The 24,524-nt window shown below is 34.5% G+C and overlaps 2 protein-coding genes across 2 annotated transcripts in view; one reads left to right on the top strand and one right to left on the bottom strand.

Moving 5' to 3' along the window:
• LOC146527424 (uncharacterized) overlaps positions 1-17,721 on the top strand; it is a 30,356-nt gene extending 12,635 nt beyond the window's left edge. The window contains exons 2-8 of the mRNA XM_085204690.1: positions 5,492-5,602; positions 11,533-11,631; positions 12,632-12,730; positions 13,009-13,107; positions 13,291-13,488; positions 13,928-14,023; positions 14,536-17,721. Of these exons, the coding sequence (XP_085060816.1) occupies positions 5,492-5,602; positions 11,533-11,631; positions 12,632-12,730; positions 13,009-13,107; positions 13,291-13,488; positions 13,928-14,023; positions 14,536-14,712 (879 nt within the window). The 3' untranslated portion in view covers positions 14,713-17,721. The remainder of the gene's footprint in view (positions 1-5,491; positions 5,603-11,532; positions 11,632-12,631; positions 12,731-13,008; positions 13,108-13,290; positions 13,489-13,927; positions 14,024-14,535) is intronic.
• On the bottom strand, positions 16,737-21,457 carry LOC146527423 (lymphokine-activated killer T-cell-originated protein kinase-like). Its single transcript, XM_085204689.1, has 5 exons — positions 21,200-21,457; positions 20,816-21,111; positions 20,093-20,288; positions 19,489-19,674; positions 16,737-19,110 (listed from the first exon to the last, which is right to left on the bottom strand). Exons 1-5 carry the CDS (start codon positions 21,303-21,305, stop codon positions 18,923-18,925), a joined length of 972 nt encoding a protein of 323 aa, XP_085060815.1. The 5' UTR covers positions 21,306-21,457; the 3' UTR covers positions 16,737-18,922.
• Positions 21,458-24,524: the final 3,067 nt, after the last annotated feature.

Raw genomic sequence — 24,524 nt, 5'->3', positions numbered from 1 at the left:
AATCTCCGGAACAGAAGCCATTACGAATATCTACGACTTCCTACTACATTGATATTTGATGTGTGCTATATCATACTTTACTGCTGCTATAAATAGATTCACGGAAGACAGATGTGAACTGGATCACTGGTTTTTCATTTTGTTAACTTTTTAAGCAAATTTCCCCCATAGCAAGGTAAGAACACTTTGTGCTAAAACACTCCTTTTCTCACTTTCCATTCAACTATCGAGAAATATCGTGTTGAGTGGCGAAACTCTCGAAACCAGAGAGTTTCCTTGCAATAAAGGTACGAAAGATTTGTTAAAGAAAAATATTGCAATTTATACTCGTATGTATCTTTTATACAGTAATTGAAAGTCCAGATCTGAACTTTAAAAACTGTTTTATCCCGCATAGCAGTGTATGCAAAAATCACCTAGAATCAAAATACTCGTATTTCGTTCTCCACATTCTACCAATTCCGAAGATTGTTTGTTGACTAGCAGAACTGAACGGCGTGCTTGAACCCACAGTCGGGATTGAAAGCACAATCATCGCCTTTACAGTTAAAGATGCCATTACAATAGTTATCTATACAAAAAAAACACTTGATGGATGTGTAAATTATTGAGGTTGCATGTTATTCTATTTGATAAACTATAAAAAAATCCATACTTTTCCTGACCGTTAACCGAAATTAGTCACGATAGCCGGTACTAAATATCCATTGAGAAATATATCGAATACCTTTATACCTACATATATGGGTACACGGAATGCACTCGTTAAAGAAAAAAATAATTAACACGTTAATTGAATGTCCATATTAATTTATTCGTTACTAATTATGAAAAACAATACGACTTGTTAATTATCATTGAATCGCTGTTTCAACTTTCATTGTTGAAACTGACAGAAAAAAACATGTTCAAAAGATAATTTCTTTTTGTTATAGTTTTGTATACTACGTTGGATAGTTTAATTTACATTTTATTTGCGTAGCAGAGTAGGCAGAGGGGATATGGGAACCTAGTGTTAAGACACGTCCTTCCCATTATGAGACTTCCGTTCCCCATTTTCCGAATTGTGAAGGCATGGCGTTTTAAATAGCGCAGAGCGCGGCGTTAAGTCCGCCCCAACACACTTGTCTTGATATACCCAAAAGCTAAAAATAAAGAATTTGGGTTCTTAGTATGTTACACAATTAGGTACTTGCTTTAGTTTAAGTTACGCTGTGAACGTTTTGTAATTATTAAGAAACTATAAAACAATGTTGAAGAAGGTACGATATGCTCCAGTTCTTCTAAACACGACTAAGTGTTATCTTTTCTACATAAAAAGTACTATTATAATATATTTTTTAACCGACTTCAAAAAGAAGGAGGTTATCAATTCGACTGTATTTTTACATGTAATTGAAGGCAATTGTTTAGGTATAAAATTATTAAAGATATAAAAAGTACGAGAATATTTTTTTTACAATTTTAAATATATTTTACTTATTTACTATTTTTTATTCCCCTTTTATTTAGTAGGAATAAGCCGAGAGAAATCACTCTCTTACGGTATTTTTTATTTATATTACAGAGTCGAGGCCGTCGTAGCGCAGCAGTGTCTGACGGTTGATAGGTAGACATTTTATCCCTCCAGGAATAAGACAAAGCACGGTGTTGAGTTCCGCCTCTTACCAAGCAATGTCCCCAAGGTTAGGTTTCTTGTGTCTACTCTACTATATGCGGTTTGTTTAAGAACATGCTGGACTCGTCGTTGGTATAAATCACAATATATTTATGATCTATAATTAATAGCTCCTACTTGAAAGTTGATTTTTTTTTAATCCCGTAATACGTAACGTTCCGTACGAAATGACAGTTATCAACTCTCGAGGGTGCCTTATAGCTGTAAACATAGCGGTTAAATTTAATTATTGTATATACATATACTTATAAACCAATTTACATACATTTGTATACATTGCATAATTATTGTGATACTTTTATAAAATAAGCTGTTAGCTTTTTACCGTCAATATTCAGTCAATAGTCGACACTCTTCTCCACTTTCCGCCCAAATTCAAGACAATGAGTAAATAGAACTCAACGGTTGGCGCTTTAGTTTTTTGCCAGCTCTCCTTAGCAGAACACCTTCCGAGCTGGTGATAGCGATATGCGCATTAGATTAAAGAATATTTAGAATTTGAAGACAGTAAGGGGAAAACCAATACCGTTATCCTTTATGGAGTGTCCTTTGAATCCTTTATTTTAGGATTTATAAAAAAAATAAATAAAGTATAGCAATCCAGTATCGAACGTTATGGATATGTTTTGGCAATGACGATGCTGAACTGCAGCTAACTTGCAGAAGACCATATGAGCTAAGGTCATATGACCACGTGTTACATAGTAACTGTTACGTGTTTCTGTCACATTTTCTTTTAGGGTTGTCGATCAGAAATTTATATTATTTTTTTTATACTGTTGTACTGAAATTATATAAAAAATCTAATTTTGATATATTACTGCGTGCGTTTCACATTCGCGGAACTCAACTCAACGTGCTTTGACTTACCACAGCAATGAAATAGAAAATATATTATAATAATAAATCTTTCCTCAATGATTGATATTTCGATATTTCGTCAAATACATAATTGTAAACGTGTAATTTATTCATATTATTTATTCCGCTGTACAACTTGGCAGCCCTGGTGTTTATCTTCAGATCATCTTAATTCCTTCCTTACTTTTCATCACCAAAATACCGAATAACATGCAATGTAGGTATGCCAAGTTACGTGTACAATAGCTGTTCTAAAGAAACTGTTTGTTAGAGAATTATTTAATAAACAAAATGTTGTTAGATTATTTATTGGGTATTAACCGAACGCGATAATTATGGGTAGAAATCCCGTACTTTATTTAGGTAAAAACGAAAAATACATACACACACATAGGCGGTGGCACCAGCGAGCTGCTGGAAACATATCATGTAGTGGGTTCGATTCCCACTCAAAGAAATTAAATATTTATTATTTGTATGTCCCCGAGTATGAACCACACTCAAGCGATATCTACATTTACAACGAAAAACTTCTAGAAACTAAAGCTTCTTAATATTATAATGTAAGTTCTAAAGAAAAAAGTTAAATATTCCTTTTACGGTTGCATTATATTATTCACGCGTGTCAATCACAACTTTCCAACTATTTGCATATTTTAATAGGAATTATAAATGATCCAGTAGTGGCGCACAAGCACAAGCGTGGGACTGTAAAAGAGCCAGGTTTAACTACTTGTCCTGTACGTAGATGGATGTAGTGTCCCTTGGTGTGGTGATGACAAAGCTGATGCATTTCATATGGTGATATGGTGACTCTTAAATAAAATATGTAAACTCAATAAGTGACATAGTTGTACGGTGGCATTGGATTAAAGTTTCTCACGATTGAAATATTTATTTCATATTTTAATTTCCTTGCTCTGGTAACAAGGCAAAGCGCTCCGCCACTCAACATACAATGCCTTAAGAATTCTGTTGCAAACGGGGAACTGTTGCAAATGGGGAACGGAAGTGATTGAATGGCAACGGAGTGTCGTAACACTAGGTTTCCAGGTTTCTTCTGCATACTCTACTTTGGGCTTCGATCTACCCCGGGCAGATTATATTTCGTATAAAAAATACTTCAACTTTCCCGTTTTTGACAAAACGCGGTATTGATAAAACATAATTAATTAAATATGTGTTCGATTCATAATCAACAAAATGTTAGTTTACGCAAGAAACCACACAATATTTCCTTATAAAACGCGGATACGGTACAGAATACAGATACGTGAAACTCAATACGCGAATATGACAGAGGCGCGCGGCGTGGTGCGCAATGATCGGATTGCCTTTCCTGTCTGATGCCCGTGACAGCGTGACACGCACCGGCGCCTTTGTATCTATTTAAACTTATGATATTTTATATATTTTTTATACCTGCTATATAGCTATATGATTTGTTTGTTTATGTTTCATTAAGCTATATAACAATGACAATGCCGCAAGAATTCCGAAACAAAATCATAAAAGAATAAGTTTTTTTAGCTTCTCGCTGTATTTTGCACATAGCAGTGTTAAGACACTTCGATCCTATTAACACTCTCGCAGTTCTCGAGACTTATTTAATGTTCAAAAATTGATATTTTTAATTGTTTTAACCATTTTAAAGAAGGATATTCTTTTAATGCAATTTTATTTATTTTTTAATTCTCACCTATTTCTTTTTTTTTTGCTAAAAAACCTGTCTAATCGGATAATTGTACTGTAATATTTTTAAGTTCTGCTTATACTTACGATGACCTATAGGATACTAATCTAATGGAGCTGGGAACGAACCCACAACCGTCGCATTTACAGTCGTCGTCACTAAATTTACTGGATTCCAAAATCCGTGAAATAGCGTGAGGGAATGACGAGCGACTGTTATTAGACCATTCCTCGGCATACCACTATTCTATCGGAATATCACGCGATACAAGCCATTTAAGGACTTGGATTTCTGGGTAATCGTGTTTGGTAAATGACCCAATCATAGTAAATAAACTACTTACTTAGGTAATACTTTAGGTAACTTTCTGATGTCTTATTTCTATTTTCTTAGTTTATTTTAGTTAAATAACTTTATAATTGAACGTGAAGTGAGAAAAGCAAATGATATATAACTGCGCCAGTTCTTCTCGGATATAAGACTTTATTAACTTTAGTGAACTGGTGGTTAATTATTTAGATGTCGCTTATACATATCTATACTTGTTCTAATTAATTTGTCCTGTGCGTCATACCAAAGGGGGACACGACCCATATCATTTATATGCATGCATCGTCATAGAAGTCAATTATTAATTTATTACAATCATAGAATTTACATATACCATCATCATTCATGCTTATATTTACTGGCAATGTATGGAATCAGCTTTCTCCAAGAAACATGCGAAATCTTTACAGTAGGTTAGTTCCACGGATTGGCTTACCACGGAGTTGCCTTTGCCTGCCGATTTTGATTTGCGTAATATGCGCGAAATAAGAAAATTCCTTTTTACAATGACTACCGTGGAAAATAATTGATAACCTTGTAATTTACCATCAATGTACTACAAATAGTTCCTTGGGGAGTATAGGGTAGCAAGCAACAAGGGAGCATTTTTCGAATACGGCATTGAAAAGATACGAGATTTCTATCTTATTTTATAGTCCACGAAGAAAGTCAGTTCATCTATTATAGATTCTCAGTTTGACATTAGTTCCCAGATTACATACGCTTGTAGCGTTTAAAATAAATGGTTGCCTCGCGTGAGCGCCACTTGTACGGTGTACCTACTGTGTACAGTTAGTTAACAGTTCACGCAGATTGATAACACGCAGCGGCAATCAGAGATTAGGACGGAATTTTAATTGATTAAAGATGTTTTTTTTTCTGTATGAAGCTAAAAAAATATTTTATAAACTTTTTCTCTTTGTTCACAGAAAGAATCTCGTACAGATGTACAGTTCCACCTCGCAGCGTTGCGCGGCGATTGTGAAAAACTGAAACAGCTTTTGGACACTGGAAAAGTACACATAGACTCTAGAGACCGGGTAAGATATCGATTTTAATATTATAGGGCTGAAGAGTTTGCTTGATTAAATGCTCTTACCTCAGGAACTACTAGGTCAAATACAAAAAATGGATTACGTAGATTTTTCTTCATAATACTTAAATACAGGCTATACATATAACGTCTTTGAAAGAGTAACGACTTCGAATACAACTATAACTTCGAAGACAACGAAGCCCGGCTCGGCCTCTTGTTCATATAGCTATTATGTATCTATCCATTCGCTTATATTGAATCGTTAAACCAATTTCACAGATTCACTATTAAAATTTAAAAAGCAAATAACGTCGGGGTGGATATCACACCGGCAAATGGCACAGCGTCTGAATGTAAACGTGATGGTTGTGGATTCGATTCCAGTTCCGAGAACTAATTAATAGGGAATATATTAATTACTAAGTACCCTCTGCCTACCCTTCTGTATGCGTGATATAGCGTGCAGCTAAAAAATAGAGTAAAACTGCAACTATCTGCGCTAGCCTCTGGACGTGGCAATCGATTACTTTTAAATTGCCAATCACAACTGACGGCTTGACGAGTGGAACGAATAAATAAACATGTATTATATTATATTTTCCATATTCTACAACATAACTGAGTTTTTTAAATCGGTGATGTTATTTACTTTTATAAAAAGACTTCAGGCTGTCGTGGAGCTATGGTCTGCCCCATTCGGACTATAATAACAAAGGTTAGGTTCCCACTTGAAGTGATTATTAAATCGGGGAAAGCTCTGATGTAGCCCACTCCATGTGCTGCTTGCTTAGCATGTGTTGTACAAAACTATTCGTTTTTTTTTCATATCTTTTATATATTAAGGCAAACTAGCGGCTAGTGGATCACCCGATGTTTAGTGACTAACCACTACCCATGAACATTGGCAGAACCAGAGGAACCATCAATGTGTTGCTGGCTCTTAAGGAGTTTGTGAATTCTCCACGTGAAAATTTCAATATTACTTTTGTGGGATCACATCAGGCGGTAGGTGGTGTGGTGGAAAGAGGGGTTTGGCTTACCGAGTAGATTAACTGACCAGAAACCCAAGTTGTGAGGATGATACCTGCTGAGTACAGTTGTAGAATTCAGAAATTTGACCACGGCAGCGGAGCCGTACGTAGCCACTAGAAATATATGAAAAAAATAATATAACAAACCCACGAATGAGGTCACGATCAATAAAATATTCGTCTTGAAATAAATTAAGGAAATAAGATGCCATTTCTACTGTGAATACGGATTTTCAATTATTTAAATTTAGCGAACGAAACTCCCGAGTAATTGAAATTACTTCGTTGTATATACATTTTATTAGAGACTTCTGCTTGAGATGTTCACGTATTTTATGACCATAAGTATATTTAATATTATTAACATTTTTAAAGCGCTATTCCATGAAAACGTGTGACAACTTGAACTTATCGGGAGTTGAACCCGCGTGTCTCGTCAGAGCGCTCTCTGCGTACCCTGCTATAAGCGGAATACAGTAATGCTATAAAGAAAAGAATTGAATTCTTCCCAAATATATAATAATCGTATTTCTTGTTTTTGCTGTTATATTGCAAATTGCCTACAGATAACGGGAGGTCCGGTCGATATGTAAAACTCGTGTGGAATAATACATTTTTACATTGAAAATCTAACCGATTCAACCATTCCTCTTTAACTTTTACAAGTGTTTAATTTGTTAAAACCACTATATTCAGCTTAATGAGCTTCTTAATGATGATTAATTGCTTAAATGATTTTATTGCATTTTTTTGCCGTAGTTAATTAATAAAGTATATACATACAAATTATATAATTTAAAATGTATGTATATAACCTCTAATGTAAATAACATTCAAGTTGCTATAATTTTTTTGTAGTAATATTATTTATGTTCACGCGTATGATAAATGCTTCTATTTTTTTTTAATAAACCAATAGTAATTTTTATAAATGTTTACCGTTTTAGTACGTATGTATGCTAGTGTATGTGAATTCTTGCTTCTTGCTGAATTTGAACCTCTTCCCAGTGTCCGCTTGAGCTAAAACTTTATTACGAATTCAAAAACGATTACTAATTAATAATTTATTTAACTTTTCGCCGAATTCTTAAGGCATTCGCCTCGTTACCATAGCGGGGAAATGAAAATATTAAATTGTTAAGCTCTACGAGTGGGAATCGAACTCGCAACAGTCGCGGTTACAATCCTCCTGCGCAACAACGAGGACGGCCTCAAACAAATATAAATAGTAAAATATACATTTTTATAACGCTGTACATATAAAACCTCATTTAATTATTTAATCTTACACCAACAAGTATAAAATAGGCATTTCTATTTCAGTTTCAACACACTCTGCAGTGTGTAGTCCACACAGACGGTGCAGTTTCCAGTTTTTTAGGTTAACGACGTGTTTGAGAGCATTAGGTGATGGATTGTAGCAACGCTTACTTCCTTTCGAATTACTTTTTATAGGTCTGTACTTCAGTACTACTTGGATGTTATGAAATGTTGGGCAATATTAAAGTTTATGATTACATTCTAAGTGCAAAGAAAGGTACATTTATCTCTATATCGATATATTATATTACATAAATAAATTATACACATTTACCGGTCCGTACGAACCCGCTCGAGTCTTATTTTGAATTAACATTATTCTTAGAGACACTCCGCTCTCCACCGCATTTGGAAACATTACTGGTAGAGATCGACGCTGCGCTTTGTTTTATTAGAGTAAGAAAATTAAACTAAAGATAATAATATAATCTAATGTCTTTCATCATATTATAATCTGTATTTATAATTATACTTCCTGTGGTTATAGAATCCACGACCATCGAGCACAACCAAACACTGCCACAGTACCAATAGCAACATACCCTAAAAATAAAATATAAATAAGTACGTTTACGCGAGCACGCAGCAGGCACTGACACTGTAAGTGTTTCGTCTACACGCGTAACACATCAGCTATGGGACCGCGTTTGCCCTACTTCCAATAATGTCCTTTTTTGTTTCCTCTGCGGGAACAAAGTGAATCAAATGTAGCAATGACTCGTTTTTTGTGTCCAATGTCAATTATATTTAAAAATGCATCTTCATTATAAAAATTAATATTTGGCTTTTCTTAGCTTCACACTTTATCCCTTTATACCCGGTTAGTTAGAGAGAATCGAGCACTAAAGGTTTTGTCCTGTCATGCCCTGGGCGAGTCCTGACGCTCTTTACGTCACCTTCCTCCAGTATCTTCGATGCTGTGTTTTCGAAGGTCAACCGAGTGTGTCTTACTGCCTCTCTTAACACTCACTCTCGCTTCATAAATCTTCTTTATTTTTCTTTTGTCCGTATGAATAAATATTATGTAATAAATAAATTGATAATTTAAATATAAATATTTTATTCGAATATACTTTGTGTATGTATTTGATAAAACTACCGGGATGTCCGTTAAGATAGTAAGTCACGGTTTTCATTTAGAAATGCAGTATTCGTATGATGACTCGTACTAGGTAGGTATATCTGTTTCACTTTTCGTGTGGGCTAAAGGTTTTATTTGGGGATTAATTTTACATTAAATACTATTCTTCAATTTATTGACTTTTAAGATTACCTTTTATAGAATATTTATGTACCTGTAGTAACACATAAATACACAGTTACTACTAGTCTATAAATTAACAGAAATGAAAGACTAAGTAGATTCTCATAGAAAAAGAAACTATCTCGTTCCACCGATTTTAGGATCGAACCCACAACCATTGCTTCATGGGAAACGGATTTGTGGTATAAAATTTTAAAATTAAAACAAAACTAGCAATATTTCTTTTTCTAAAAGTAAAAGGCGACCGTACTACCCGCCTACTGCAAAACCGATACGATATAACTTATTCTCTAAGATGTCTGCAGCAATCATCATTATTACTTTGTCTATAATTGTCTTCATTTAGATATGAGCTTTAAATGCATTAAATATAGACTATCATATATAAAGAGACATTACCTAAAATATAAAGTTTCTTATATGAATGTTCAGAAGGAGGAAGGTTTTGAAACCTGCATTTGCACCGACCTTGAACAGTAAAGAGACGAACGTGAGTATATTTGCATCGCTGTAAAAGCACACACTCGTGTGTATTGTTTTGCCTGCTCTGTGACTCATACGTTCTTTTGAACTTGATTCTTTTTTGTGTTCTGATACAAGAATATAGTTTGACTTTGTCTGTTTTATTTTATAAATATTTGTGTTCAAATAGGTATCTGACTTATTATATACATATTTTTAATATTACCTACATATAATAAAATCTTGAGTTTTTTTTAGGGTTTTTTTTAGGATGTACCTCGAAAGAATAAAACAGAACCATTATATTTTAATGTCTTTCAGGTTCCCAAATTCCCTCTCCCAAGGTAGGCCTTGCTTACGTGCGGGATGCATAGTAAAGCTAAAAGAAACCTAAAATAATGGAGGATTTACTTGTTCGTTAAAGCACATCGGATATTGTACTAAGTACCTATATAATTTTTGTTAAGTAGGTGTAGCTTTCACTTGTAATCATTATTAACGTGGGACGGTAAGAGCAGGATTTTCTATAAATTACTTTATGATATAATACCACCGAGACCGCCTGATTAACTGTTTGACGTCCGCGGCGGTTTAGGGTTCGATTTCCACACAGGGTTTTTTGACATTTGGGCTTTCTTGTTCTGGTAACGTAGGTAGGCTCCGTTTTTCTACCTTGCTAAATGCGGGATACAGCGTGAAGCTAACTTAAATCGCTAATTATGATCTAATTATATGTTAAATGTACACAGGTAATGATAATTGGTGATAATCTTTACACTGTACATGAGTGTTTTGTGTTCGCGGTCACTGGAGCGAGGCCCGATGCTGTTTCGTATTAATTACTATTTACTAATAACAATACATAGGTATAGTTTATTCAGTAAATAAATAATTCACATACACTCTTGGTTGGTTGGTTGTTTCTTTTTGAGCTACTCGCTGTTTCCCGCAGAAGCGTAGGGAGAGGGAACCTAGAGTTACGGTGTTACATTCCGTTGCAATAAAGTCATTTGTGTTCCCCACTTTGCGCCGAATTATGTAGGCATTGAAAATATGAAATATTTTAGTTCCTCGAGTATGAATCGAACCGCAAACTGTCGCGTTTGCAGTCGCACGCTTATGCCCCTGCGTTACGTCTGGTCTCAATAGCATTCCTTTTTTTTTCATTATTCCTAATACCCAATCCACTCCACTCCACTCTTCAATTAATCTACATGCAAAATTTTATATTTCTACGCCACGTATTTTCGTTTCTGCATTCTCTGTCAGTTAATTCAATAATAAATAAAAGTTTCATATATGTACATATGTTACCGTTAAAAGTTTTAAAAGTTCCTTCCACGCGCCACCAAACTATGGAATGGCCTACCCGCGGCAGTGTTTCCAGGTCGGTACGGTATGGGTACCTTCAAAAAGCGCGTCTATCTCTACCTCAAAGGCCGGCAATGCACCTGTAGGTCCTCCGGTGCTGCACGGGGTCGTGGGCGGTGATCATCATCAGGTGACCCGAACGCTCGTTTGCCTTTTTCCATAAAAAAAAAGTAAAGCAATATATTTAGCCAGTAGTTATTTTCTAGAAAATTATGCCAAATTAATCAAGAAAATATTTGAATCATCAGGGTTTAAAACGACTTGTTTGCGTTATTGCTCTCTTAATCTTGTCAGGAACTGTAATAGTGTTTCTATTATTTATTTAAATCTATTTTTATAAAATAGGTACCTTATAATTAACTTCCCGACTAGGTGGAAATTCCGTTGCATTTACAATTACATGTAGTGCCACTGCCAGTGCCACGACGGGGTCATAAATTCGGTTTTCCAAATGAAATTGTAATTAGTATTGTTGTTAAATTCCAGGATGGCACCACGCCTCTGATACTGTCAGCCGCGATGGGGCACACGGACTGCGTGTGGGAGCTGCTCGCCCAGGGCGCGGACCCCGCCTGCTGTAGGACGGTATGTCCCTACCCTGAAAACCTATTACGCGATATATATGTGTACGGTTGTAGCTTTTTGCTCCTAAGTTGTTTATAAGAATGTAATGATGTATGTCCCCTACATTAAAAGAACAAGTATTCTTAAAAATGGTGAAAATACTCATATTTTTAGAGCTCAAATTTCCGAAATATGTATCTACCCACCCTTTTGTAAACAACGTAGTAAAATCAATGGTTTAGAAACACATAGAAAACAAACAGTGATCTGATAGCTGTTCAAGTGTTCACATCTTTGTTCACATTCGGTACGATTACGATTTCGAAAATTTTAAATAACAAATGTTTTTAGAAATATATACGTATTTGCAAAGTCGCATACACACTAACGTCAAAAGCTCTCATTTTAACATATTATTGTAATATTCAAAGAAATAAATTACAGATATTTATATATAAAGGAATGTACGACGAGCTTTAGTTCATAATACAGTACGCCACCATTGTCAGTATAAGAGCCACGAACCATGCGGCGACCCACTCGGCTCTTTTATCTCAAAAATGCTTCATTTTCCCCTCTCAAAGAAATAGGAACGAGTTTCATTTATACATAGAATCATACAGAGTGAGCTTAAAGCCTTTTTTGTATGAAGTTCTGTTGACACAATAACATGTCGAGCTAAGTTATTAAATTTTTAATGTTGTTTTGTGTGGTCATTTTGTTTAGCAGATTTTTATTGTAAACTTCATTTTATAGGGTTATGGTACTCTGTTCCATATTTTTATATTGCGTGACATTGCGTGTTGAGTGGCGAAACTCAACCACTTAATATACACATTTTCTTATGAGCGAGGAAATGAAAATAATTCATTCTCCTAACTTGGTATCGAAACTGTGACCAATCCTCTAAATAAGAGGGTGGCCAGAAAGACCTAGTGTTAGTACAATACGTTCTAATTATACTTATTTGTTTCTCTAAGGTAATAAGGTATATTATAATTATGTTTTGTGTTGTTGGCAGACAGGAACAAGCGCACTTTTCTTTGCGGCACAAGGCGGGTTTTTAGACATTGCAAGATTATTACTAGATGCAGACGCTGCCATCGACGCACCGAGCACGGTAACCTATTATATTTATGTTATTCGGAGGGAATCTCGGTCGAATTCTGAAAACGACCGAAAATATTGCTTCCATTTTCAATATTTCATTAAAATGCAGTTATTTTCTTTTTTTTTGCACAATATTTTTGTATAGTATCTGCTTTTTATTCAGCTTTACGTTGTATCTTGTACATAGCCTTATTTAAGACTTAATATCTCTTGTTTTTGAATTAGGTACTAGCTGAAACTAAAATATATATGTGATATCTATTAAGTCTTATAATTTATCATTTCCAGGACGGCGGCACTCCACTGTTCGTGGCGTGTCAGTGCGGCCACCTGCCCGTGGTGGAGGAGTTGATACGAAGAGGCGCTAATGTTAATTCTTGTATGAAGGTATTTTAAAACTTAACTGTATTTAAATAGGAACTTAATTTTTATTTAATGTTGTAACAATGTTTATTTAATGTTGAACAATTATTTTAACTATATAATTTGTAAGTGTAAATTTGGAAATATTTAACATTACTCTTGGTATGGAGAGGCGATGTAATCTACACTGCACATGCATACTTCCAGGACGGCGCCACCCCCCTGTTCATAGCTGCCCAGAACGGTCACTCCGACGTGGCGCAGGCCTTGCTGCGCGCGGGCGCGGCCGTGGACTCCGCGCGCGCTGACCGCGCCACGCCGCTGTGGATCGCGGCGCAGTGCGGCCACGCACGCGTCTCGCGTGTGCTGCTGCAAGCCGGCGCCAGGGTGGACGCCGTGCGACAGGTGAGTAGCTTTGTCTATAGTGAGACGAAACGCTTACAGGATCACTTTTTTATCTGTCAAGACCTTTTGTCTTGAGATATCGAGTTGAAATTAATAACAAATATTTAAGGTCTATCCCTTGAGGTCAACGCAATCAAAACATACTAACGTTTTTTACTCGTTTTTGTTGCATTTTATATGAAATTGATTACATACTCAATACCACTACACATAGCTATATGGCACTACTTCTCATAAACATATAGCTATAAAATTTAACACAAAGTGTAACAATAAATAAATAAATAAATAAATAAAAATATCATTAAAAATATCTCTTTATATCCCATTGTTTGAAGCAATGAATTAATTAACCTATAAGTATTAGTTATTCTAAATATTTTATTATTTTCTTAAAATGACGAGGCACCTAATGATTATATAATATTATATTTTCCAGGATGGTGCGACGCCATTATTTAAGGCGGCGCACAAAGGACATGCGTCTGTCGTCGCAGAACTGCTCAAATACAGACCCAACCTTGGATTATTGCCTGTAAATTGTTTTCCATTTATCTAACAGATATTAAGCCTTTTTTATATTTTCACTTTATTAATGATATAATCTTAACTTATCTTAATTTTTTACTTACATATTGCTACAAAATATGTATGCGGCGGCACTATTTATCATGTAATGTCTCGAAAATAAGCGGAGTGTCTAACACTATTTTTTTTATCTACTCTGTTGTATACGAGGAGAAAAAATATAGATAGAGGCCCTGAATACCTGTATTCTCAATGTTGAAATTGTGTTAGGACTTTTATGAAAACATACTTATACAGATGGACCAGCATGTAGTATATGCATTATGCAGAATGCGTGAAGTACTTGTTTGCCTCATATACGCACCTGAGATCGATCGAACGACTAAAACATTAATTAGTATTTTCTTTATAATTTAGTTTCATAAGATTACCCTTTACATCTAATTTTAATATATAAAAAAATCTAAATATATATATTTTATTTTTGAGTGTGTATCGTTGTGTGTATGTGTCCTGCAGAACGGTCAGACAGCGCTGCATGGCGCGGCCATGTTTGGGCAACTGGCGTGCGTGCGGCAGCTGGCCAGTGCGGGTGGAGGGGCGGGGGGCGCGCGCAACGCGGCCGGCCTCACGGCGCTGCAGGCGGCGGCGGCGGCCGGCAAGCGCGACGTGGTGGCGTACCTGCGCCAGCTGTAGACGGTAAACCTGCCTGTGCCCCGAGCGTCCTCATGCTGTATGGATGTCTATGTTGTAAGCGAATGGATTGAGGTTTTAGTGTGACCGATAAAAATACATTTATTATAATAAGGGGTTTGTTTAGTTAGAGTGCCTCAAAAAAATTAAATTCTTATAAGATTTACACCTTGTTGCCCGACTGTTTGTATGTCTATTGAGACCGATTAATTTCAAAGTCTTGATATCATATCAAGTCAAAATAATACCAAATATTCGATCTGTTAGAACATGCAACAATTAAATTTAAACATTTAAGTATGTACTGCACTGTTTTTAACTAAATTTAATTCCGAAATTTACGCAGTACTCATTTCTATCTACAAACCATTGTTTATTAACTTTTATATACCCGGTTAGTTTACTAGTTGTTATGTCCTATATCCAAATATCCAGTCTCAATATAAATTTTGTTACAAAAATCTTTATTATATTATAAAAACATACTTCTACATAATTTCGTTTGTCGGTTACATTAAAACATCATTACCTTTTGTAATTTAACACCTAAAATCAGATTTTATTTTTTTAAGTTATACTTTTTTTTCTGTGCTTATTTTTATCTGTTTTTATTTTTACTACTAAAGTTCTATATATATTTAAGTCATTTTAAAATAGGTTTATTGAGAAATGTATACCTAAATACTACATTTTACATTTTTTATACAACATATCTCATATTTTATATTATAAAAGTTTTTTTTGAAGATTTTAAATAAATTAAGTGTTTTTAGTTTTATTTTCTAATAATACTTTTCTATCTTCATGTCTGTATTAAAATGGAAAAACAAGGTCAAAACAGTTTTCACTTTTAGGAAAAAAAAACATAATATAACATATTTTACATAATATATTTTATCACAATATATACCTACTTATATAGATACATACCTATCCTATATGTTAACCTGGTGCTTGGTATTTATGCACGAAGACTGTAAATAATCAAATTAATTTAGGAACATTCTGCAAAAGTAAATGCAATGGATATGGGTTCGATTCCTACTCTGGTGAGGGAGGTTTTTTTTAAAATCTCGTAAACTGAACTGTTTGTAGGGAATACACTGACCCACAGTAAAATAAAACTATTAAACTATAGCTTTATCTCTTTAGCTACACGCTATATCCCACACTTAGCACAAGGGGTAGGCAGAAGGAACTTCAAGAACTAGTTTTAAGACACTCCGTTCCCTTTGAAACACTGCCGTTTCCCACTTTCCGCCAAATTCTGGAGGCATTACGTAATATTTTAAGTGTTACGAATTATTTAAAAGTACATTATTAATGTCCATTGAAAATAAAGAATTTTTTGTTCTGTTCAAAAACGTGTAAATTGTCTTAGAAATATTATAATCTTTGGATGTCGTTAAAGGGTTTCGTCGAATATAACTAGTCAATTGTATAATATAACACTTGCGTTGAATCTTTAATTTAGAATCTCTATATATTGGTTTATTTTTTAATATCTTTTTTAGCGTAAAATATAAATGTATTGATTATATGTATTTATAGTTTATTTTACTATTTAAGTCCTATAGAAAATTTGAGTTTTAAATAAATAACAATGAATTTAACACAATGACTATAGAAATAAATATAGTGAACACTGACAACTTTTAAAGTGTATAATAAAATATATATTTGTCTATATACATATTTTACATAATATAATGAGTAATATATTTTATAACAAACAGTACATGCCTATATAAATATATACGAAACTCCTTATCTATATATATAAAAGGACTTGTCCTCACTGACTGAGGTAAGACGCACGCACAGCCTTAACCGCTGTGCGTAGAAACGTTAAATTGGGACAAAAGTTTACTTTCGTAATCTGGACATCCACTAGAACTCCGAAAAATATTTATAAAAATTTTATAAAATTTGAAATTTAGACTTAAAAATATTTCATTGAACACATGTTTCGTGGTTTATTAGAATTCACCCCTAATTACGCAAGCGAAGCGCGCGTCCGCTAGTATGAAATATATTAAACGCACTTAAATAAAACTTAATAATGAACACATAGACTCGTATAAATGTAATATCTTATTCAAATATTTGTTTAATTTACCAAATATCCTATAAGTTAACTTTGTAAATATAAACACTTTTGTAATTGACGCAATAATGAGTAATTTCTGTCATTGCGGATAACGTATAGCGTCAGATGTCAGAATATCACTTGGTTATTTGCTGTTAAATTGTTTTTAATATTAACAATAATGAACTAAGAACAAGTACGAAAATAACTTGTTGATACTAAATAGTGATATTGAATATAATAACTTGCTTTTCCAAGGTTTAGATATTCACGTTTGTAATTTTAGGGTTTTTTAAATTTTATTTTATTGTAAATGTCTTGTTAATAAGATTTATTATAAAAGAAAAACAAGATGGACAGATAAATGGCGGTATAATACACCGCACTTAGAAATATAATAATAAATACAAATATTATTATGATTATCAGCTTCACGCTGTATCTCGCACACAGCAGGGTAGACAGAGGAAACCTAGAGCTAAGACACTCCGTTCCCCAATAAATGTCAGTTAAATTGTAATTTACGCCTTTGAGAGCAGCAATCAGTTAATTTATAGAATTAGTTTTCTTACTCTAAACATAAATATGGAATTTTCCCATGCAACAATAATTATTTGTTTAACTAAGTACTGTCTACTATATTCTGTATTCCTATCCGTTGTAAATTGCATCCTAATAATGAAAGTGATCAAACTCAAAACATTTAAAAATAATTTATAAAAAAAATATTTTATATGATTAAATAGATATTACATGAACAGTTTTAAAAAAATTGTAAAGAATCTTTTTTTAAGTTAAATCAGTTGCATTATGAAGGCGTTATATATATTTACATATATAATATGTATACTGTACAGTGCAATGTGTATGTCGATGTGTTAAAGTTTTATTTATGTTAATAAAAACTTATTTTAAGATAAAAAGTGGTGTTTTTTTTATTTCATCCCAAAAATATTAGCTAGCGGGATTGAACCCACATCTTCGCTTATCACAAGTTTAATATGTACATAGTTTGTTTTTTTTAGTTTACTAAACTTTTTCCTTTATATTGTTTGGAATGTTAAGATTAATTTAGATTTTCAAAATATATATTAGACTATAATAATTATATTTATTTTAAAAAAATTGAGATCGTCGTGGCTCAAGGACATAAGCGTGCGACTATAAACTCGACGGTTATGGGTTCGATGCTCAGTCCAAAATTCCAAACCTAGGCGGTATGTTCACACAAGATTTCCTCGGCGATTGTGAAGTTAAAACCAAATTCGCGGAGTTGGGTAGTTATATTGAAACAAACGAAATAGACATGAAATAATAACAAGAAATTTAAGCTAATTTAAAAGCACGATAAGGAACCAAGACTAAGTAAATCATGGATATAAAAACTAGAAACCAACAAGGGAGGAACAAAATCAAGAAACAATGTTATTGAGCACGCAACAAAATTCGACAAAAAGTTAGTTGTTATACAGACAAAAAGAAGGCAACAAAATAGAAGTTGTAGAGGTATCGCAGAACAGAAACTTAACAGTAAACTCAATTGAAGAAAGAGAAGTGTTTGAACACATTAGAAAGCTCAAGGTTCGGAAAAGCCCTGGTCCTGATCGTTCGCAAAGCGATGCCTTCAAACTAGGTGCCCCAATTCTACTTCACCACCTAACGAAATTATTTAAGATGGTACTAGACTCTGAAAGAGTACCAGAACAATGGCGCACCACAAACTGTATACTGCTCAACAAAAAAGGCAATCCCAAGGACCTAGGGAATTACAGACCAATAAGTTTACTAGCAAGCATATATAAAGTGCAACATGCATTTACCATGGCTCTTAAGCTAAAGTGTAAATGGGCAGGACATTGGCTCGATATAAAGACGATCAATGGACGCTCCTGACAACCAGGTGGAGAGATCCTGTTATTATTATTGAAACAAATGTACATAGATATTTTAAAATTTTCAAGTTTATTATAACACTCTTACATAATAAAATATACAATTATTTTTAACTAGCAATACAAAGAATTCTAATTATGAATCTTCTTTTCTATTTAAAATCTATAAATAAAGAAAAAACAAATAATATTTAAGACATTGCAATAATTGTCTGTAGTGTAGAATCACTTTTTACACATGGTTTGCATCTTTTTTAAAATAAGTTTTTTTGACACCAGCGCTCAGACATTCCCTCGCGGCAGTGGCGATGAGCGCCGCGTCCGGTCTTCTTTCGGGGAGGGTCTCCGTGCACGCGGCGTAGAGAGAGAGAGAAGTGGAGTGTTCCAGGGTGCTGGTCGCTGGTAGTGGGGGACGAGTGCCTGTGACAAAACAGTTATATAAATATAGAACCATTTTTATATAGGAAACAACAAATATAATATAGGTTTATACCTAGAAGTCTTTATAGACTTCTTATGAACACTAGCTCAAAGTGTGCCCGTAAATGCAACTGGCTGTGGGTTCAAGCCCCACTCGACGTCTCTGGCGTCGAGGCAAAGCGCGGCGTTGAGTTCCGCCACACAACACGCAATGCCTCTAAACTTTTGAAAACAATTGCCAAAACATTTATGTGACTCCTTTAGAGTATATCTATTACCTATCTAATGAAAAAAAAAACATTATTAACCCATTTATTAATAAAAATATATGCTTGTTTAAACAAAAATAAAAAGTACTAGTAAAAAAAAAACGAATACCATATTTGTCTCTAAAAATATCTTCATCCCAACTCTGTTCCATACTTTCATCCAGTGTCTCGTCTAATGAGTGTGGAGCCATCAATGCCATCATCTCCCAGAATGTTAGTCCCAGAGGCCATATGTCAGTTTTGTTTGTTATTTGACCACCGTGAATCACCTCTGGGGCACTCCACGCCTCTGTGCCTGCAAATTAAAATTTGTTGAGGTTTTAATTTGATAATTTAATTATTACATATGTATAGTCACAGGTAAAAGTATTTTTTTTAGTTTCACACTGTAACCTGAATATATGAGGACAGGCAGAAGGAAAACTACATTCTTATTAGACACTTCGGTTCCTGCTTTTCACTGTATTCTTAAGACATTGCATGTCAGGTCTAGAAATAAAAGTATTAAATGTTCGCCAACAATTTTATGTTGCCTTTATAGTCATACACTTATGTCCCTGAGCCACTACTGGCCTCTAGTATAGTGGAGATCCTACAGGCAAACTGATTAACAGTTTTGTAGGACATAGCATAACTTACTATGTATCTTCTAATGTAATAATAAATTTAAAAAAAAGTCAGGTAAAAGCTAATAACTAGTAAAATATACAAACCATAATACACTTTAGTCTTATGGCTCTCTTTATCAAATACACCATTCTCATCTAAAGGCAAGGTCACTCCAAAGTCACATAATTTACAAGTTACAAAATCACCATTCACTAAAATATTATAAGATTTGATGTCTCCATGTAAAATTTGCATTTTAGTGTGCAAATAGTCTAGAGCTTGCCCTATGTCTACAGCTACCTGAAAAAAAATTAAGAAATGATTAAATTTAAACTGATTTTGTAAATATCTTTGTAAATGCACAACTTCAAGTCCTGGTGTAAAAAAAATGGTAAAAGTATTAGAAAGTATAAAGGGAGAAGGACCCTTGAACAGGTAGGAAGATAATATTATTACAATATCTAGAATAAAAGTAGAAAACTGAATGTAATAAAAATGTACATAATATTTTTCTATGAAAAATAAATGTTATGGTATGTTTTTTTGTAGAACATTATCAAGCAATCAATCATGCAAAGATGTATTCTTGGCTCTTCAGGAACACAATACACCCTTCCTTTATGTTTAGTATGATGTTGACAGAGTCAATGCTCTCTCAAAAATATAAACTTGATTTAGTTGATTGACTTTTACCAGAACAGAGAAACAAAAAAAATCATTTCTCAAGTATCTATCAAATGCACAAATATTAAACATATAGTCAGATGCTGTCCTACTGCTGTGCTTGCCATAGCATCAAACTTAAAATAAAATTATATAAAAAATACCTTTAAAATTTGTTTTTCAGTGAAGGGCTCACAACTATCCTCAGCCCTATTTTCAATCATATCTCCTAAAGACAAGTCACAGGCTTCCATACCCAAGTACAATATTTTCCCCTTACTAAATGCTCTAAACCCCACTATGTTTGGATGAGACATATTTTTCAGAAGTTCCGCTTCCACTTGCAATCTCTCTGTATACACTCTGTTAGGTTTTACACGTTTGTTCAACATTTTTAAGGCCCACGGAGAACGTATTTCTCCGGCTTTTGGTGACCTCACTAGCTGCATTACTGATACACCTAAATAAAAACCATTTTAAAAATATTTATAACTTATTTTAGCAGCAATTTTATTATATATTATGTTGGAAATAAAATAAAACAATACCTGTGCCATATCCAAGTCTATTTAAGAATGGTGAAGGCGGTATAGTTATTGTTTCACCGCTTTCAACTGTTTTATTAACTTTAACAGGTGTTTTGAACTCTGCCATTATTACTTTTTTATAAAATACACAAGGTCGTCTCTAGTTTTAGAGAAATTTAATATAATTATTTCACTATAAACCTATAATATAAATAAGTAGCAACTAGTAAGCGAAGCGTTTGCGAAAAGCTTGTTTTAAATTTGAAATTGACATTTCAACGGTATTCGGATGTTTTAATTTTTGACATTGACATTTCAATATCGTTTAAAAATAAAAGTTTCATTTTATATATTGCTTTTATATAATTGATTGATGGACCGACCGGGCGATGGTTGCTCTTTATAGACCTGTTAATGTTAAATTTAAATAATGTCATATGACAATAACATATGACAATAAACAAGTGATTTATGTTTGGCAGTCCCAGTATATTATTTGGTATTTAAAAAATGTTCTAGTGATCGTGAGCTTTTTTAGCCCAGCAAAAATTACTAAGTTAAACCTTGTGAAATAAAATATTGAACTATGAAGTGAGATTTAAGGGCGACCATATATTTTTTTGGGCAGTCAGAAATATTGGATTTATTTACAAGTATTTTAGGAAACGTAATTTGGTGACCATTTATCCATTTTGGTAAACGTTTCGAATTTTATTGGTACTAGGTAAAATAGGGCATTTAGGCGGCATTTAAACATAAGGCTAAATATTTCCATATCTTCGCTGTGGTGTCGAAGCATAGCGCGGCGTTGAGTTCTGCCGCTCAATAAATACGCAATGCCTCTAGAATTCAGCGGAAAGTGGGAACGGAGTGTCTTCACACTAGGTTCTCTCTGCTGTGTGCAGGATACAACATGAAGCTGATTTAATTTAATTTTGATTTTAATATAAAATATTTTTAATTATTATAATATATTGATATTGCGGGCAGTGGCGGACTAAGAGGGGGGCGGTGGGGGCGGTCCGCCCCGGGCCTTGGGTCCAGGGGGGCCTCCAAATGGTGCAAATTCCCTTGATCAAATCTAAATAAGCCCTTGAAAAAACGCATAGTATCTACATAACAGGAAGTTTGAGGTTGGAGGGGGCCTCCAATAAACAAATAAATACAGGGATTAGTGCAGCCTGTACCGGTAGTTTACATTATATTAATTAAAATTACTTTTATCTTTCTAATGTCCATTTAGGTTGCATGTGGTTCCAGTTTCGTAGTTTTTTACTTCAAGTTCCTAGGGCCTCCAGACCGACGTCATTTTATAAAAGTTTGCGTACTCACTAACCTGAAAGTGGGGCCCTTCCAGAAGTAGCGCAAAATAAAGGTACATCTCTATCTGGGAGGATGATTGAGCCATCAGATCGGTTTAGGTGCTTATAAGGGGTCTTAAAATAGTCCATAAATAATATATGTAAAATTATAGCGTAATTTTTCAAAGTGGTTTTGGAAGTTAAATGGCAGTTGCTCCATTTAAAAACCGCCATCCGCCGCTAATATGGAAAGCAACAACGTGTCAAGTACGAACACTGCTTAAAACGCTAGTACCCAGACAGAAACTCCGCTTTGCAACGTGGAATATTGGCTCTCTAACCGGACGACGCAGAGAACTCGCAGATGTACTTATAAGACTTCGGGTCCAGTGTGCTTTCCTCCAGGAAGCTTGCTGGAAGGGCAATAAGCCTCGCAATAACGGACAGGGTTACCGCCTTATATACACCGGGTCACCCTCAGGTAAAAACTGTGTGGCAGTAGTTCTTTCTGAAGAGCTTCAGAACTGGCTTCTTGAAGCTGATGGTCGCTGCAATAGCTTGATGCATAAGGGTGCTGATAACAGGGCGCGAACTAAGGGCGTAACTACAAACTAATTTAGTGCTTATGCGCCGCAGGCCGGCTATAGCGTGTCCAAAAAAGAGTCATTCTGAAAGCAGAATGAAGAGGTTCTACTTGCTATACCGTCTACCGAAATGGTTGTTTGTTGTTGGGGAAGATTTGAAAATTCACGTCAGTAAGGCTGCTGAGCCGTATGAACATGTTCACGGGGGTTTTAGATACTGACTTCGTAATACAGAGGGAGAAAATATTCTGAGAACCTATATTGCGTCTGATCTGGCCGTCGCGAATACGTTCTTCCAAAAGAACCCTCAGCACGAGATTAATGCCAAGAAGAAGTAGAAGAAGTATACGTATTTTGTCCCAATATTAAACAATCTTTAGGACGTCTGGCAAGAGTAAAGCCTACGTAAAGGGTTATAATATTTTTTTTTACATTTTTCTCAAAAATATATTTAAATACGTTTTTACTTTAACGTAGGTGAGCGTGTACCTTAAATTGACGCTATCTTTGAAAGGGCCTCACTTTCATGTTAGTAAGTACGCATACTACCACTCTTACCTACTTATTAGACTAGTAAGTAATCTTCAAAATTTCAGCTTTACTAAAATGACGTAGGTCTACTAGGGTCCTGGGATCTCAGTCTATTTTATTTTATACGCGGAACTAATATTACTATAGCGTGTGAACTTGCTCATGATGATAAATTATTATCTATATTGGAAGTAAGCTTATGATGGAAGCTTCAGATGACGCTCTGGCTGTAGTCCTAGATAATCTGGTAGAAATTTACAATGAATTTGAGAGTGATCAGGTTTTACATCTAGAGCAGATGATCTGCCTCCACCTGTACCTATCTATCGAATGGTAGTAATAGAGAATATCAGTGTTCGTAACATTCTTATTTCGGTTTTGATACAAATTTCTCTTTTCTTCCATACGTTATTTACACGGATGATAGCTTCTATTGTTATCCCAATTCGTCTTTTTATCTCGAGGACATGAGGATTTTTTTTGCTAAATTCTACTACATGTACTTTTGATATTTAGTATTTTAATGTTCTATGTGTAAGCAAGTCTAACTCAAACATTAATTACAAGATGTAAACTAAGTAAGCATACACACTAATTTGTACATTAAAAAAAAATTGATTTATAAAATTTTTTTACACGGGGAGGGGGGGGGGGGGGGGGCATTCGAGGGGCCTCATTCAACGACACCGCCCCGGGCCTCCGACGGGGTTAGTCCGCCACTGATTGCGGGAGCAACTTTGAGTTAGATAACATAACCAGCTAACCACTGGACGTTACATTTCCTGCATACACATTGCGAGAGATGCGCGCGCAATTACGGCATATGTTTATAATTAATGAATAATAATTACACTTTATAAATGTTAATGTTTTGAATAATTTATTTAATCGTTAGTTCCTATTTCTAATTATACTAGAATACTTATCGGA

The sequence above is a fragment of the Heliconius melpomene genome, chromosome 20 (assembly GCF_056956725.1).
Source record: "Heliconius melpomene rosina isolate 202511_hmr_F chromosome 20, ASM5695672v1, whole genome shotgun sequence".
NCBI lineage: Eukaryota > Metazoa > Arthropoda > Insecta > Lepidoptera > Nymphalidae > Heliconius > Heliconius melpomene.
Note: the sequence above shows the minus strand (reverse complement) of the source record. Positions and strands in the feature narration are given on the sequence as shown.

What these genes read in the sequence shown, in the direction of transcription:
- LOC146527423 (XM_085204689.1), bottom strand. Translation starts at nt 21,305, where the DNA reads ATGGCAGAGTTCAAAACACCTGTTAAAGTTAATAAAACAGTTGAAAGC. An exon ending in TAGACTTGGATATGGCACAG is followed by an intron (nt 21,112 to 21,199) that starts GTATTGTTTTAT and finishes GTTTTTATTTAG; the next exon opens with GTGTATCAGTAATGCAGCTA. An exon ending in CTGAAAAACAAATTTTAAAG is followed by an intron (nt 20,289 to 20,815) that starts GTATTTTTTATA and finishes ATTTTTTTTCAG; the next exon opens with GTAGCTGTAGACATAGGGCA.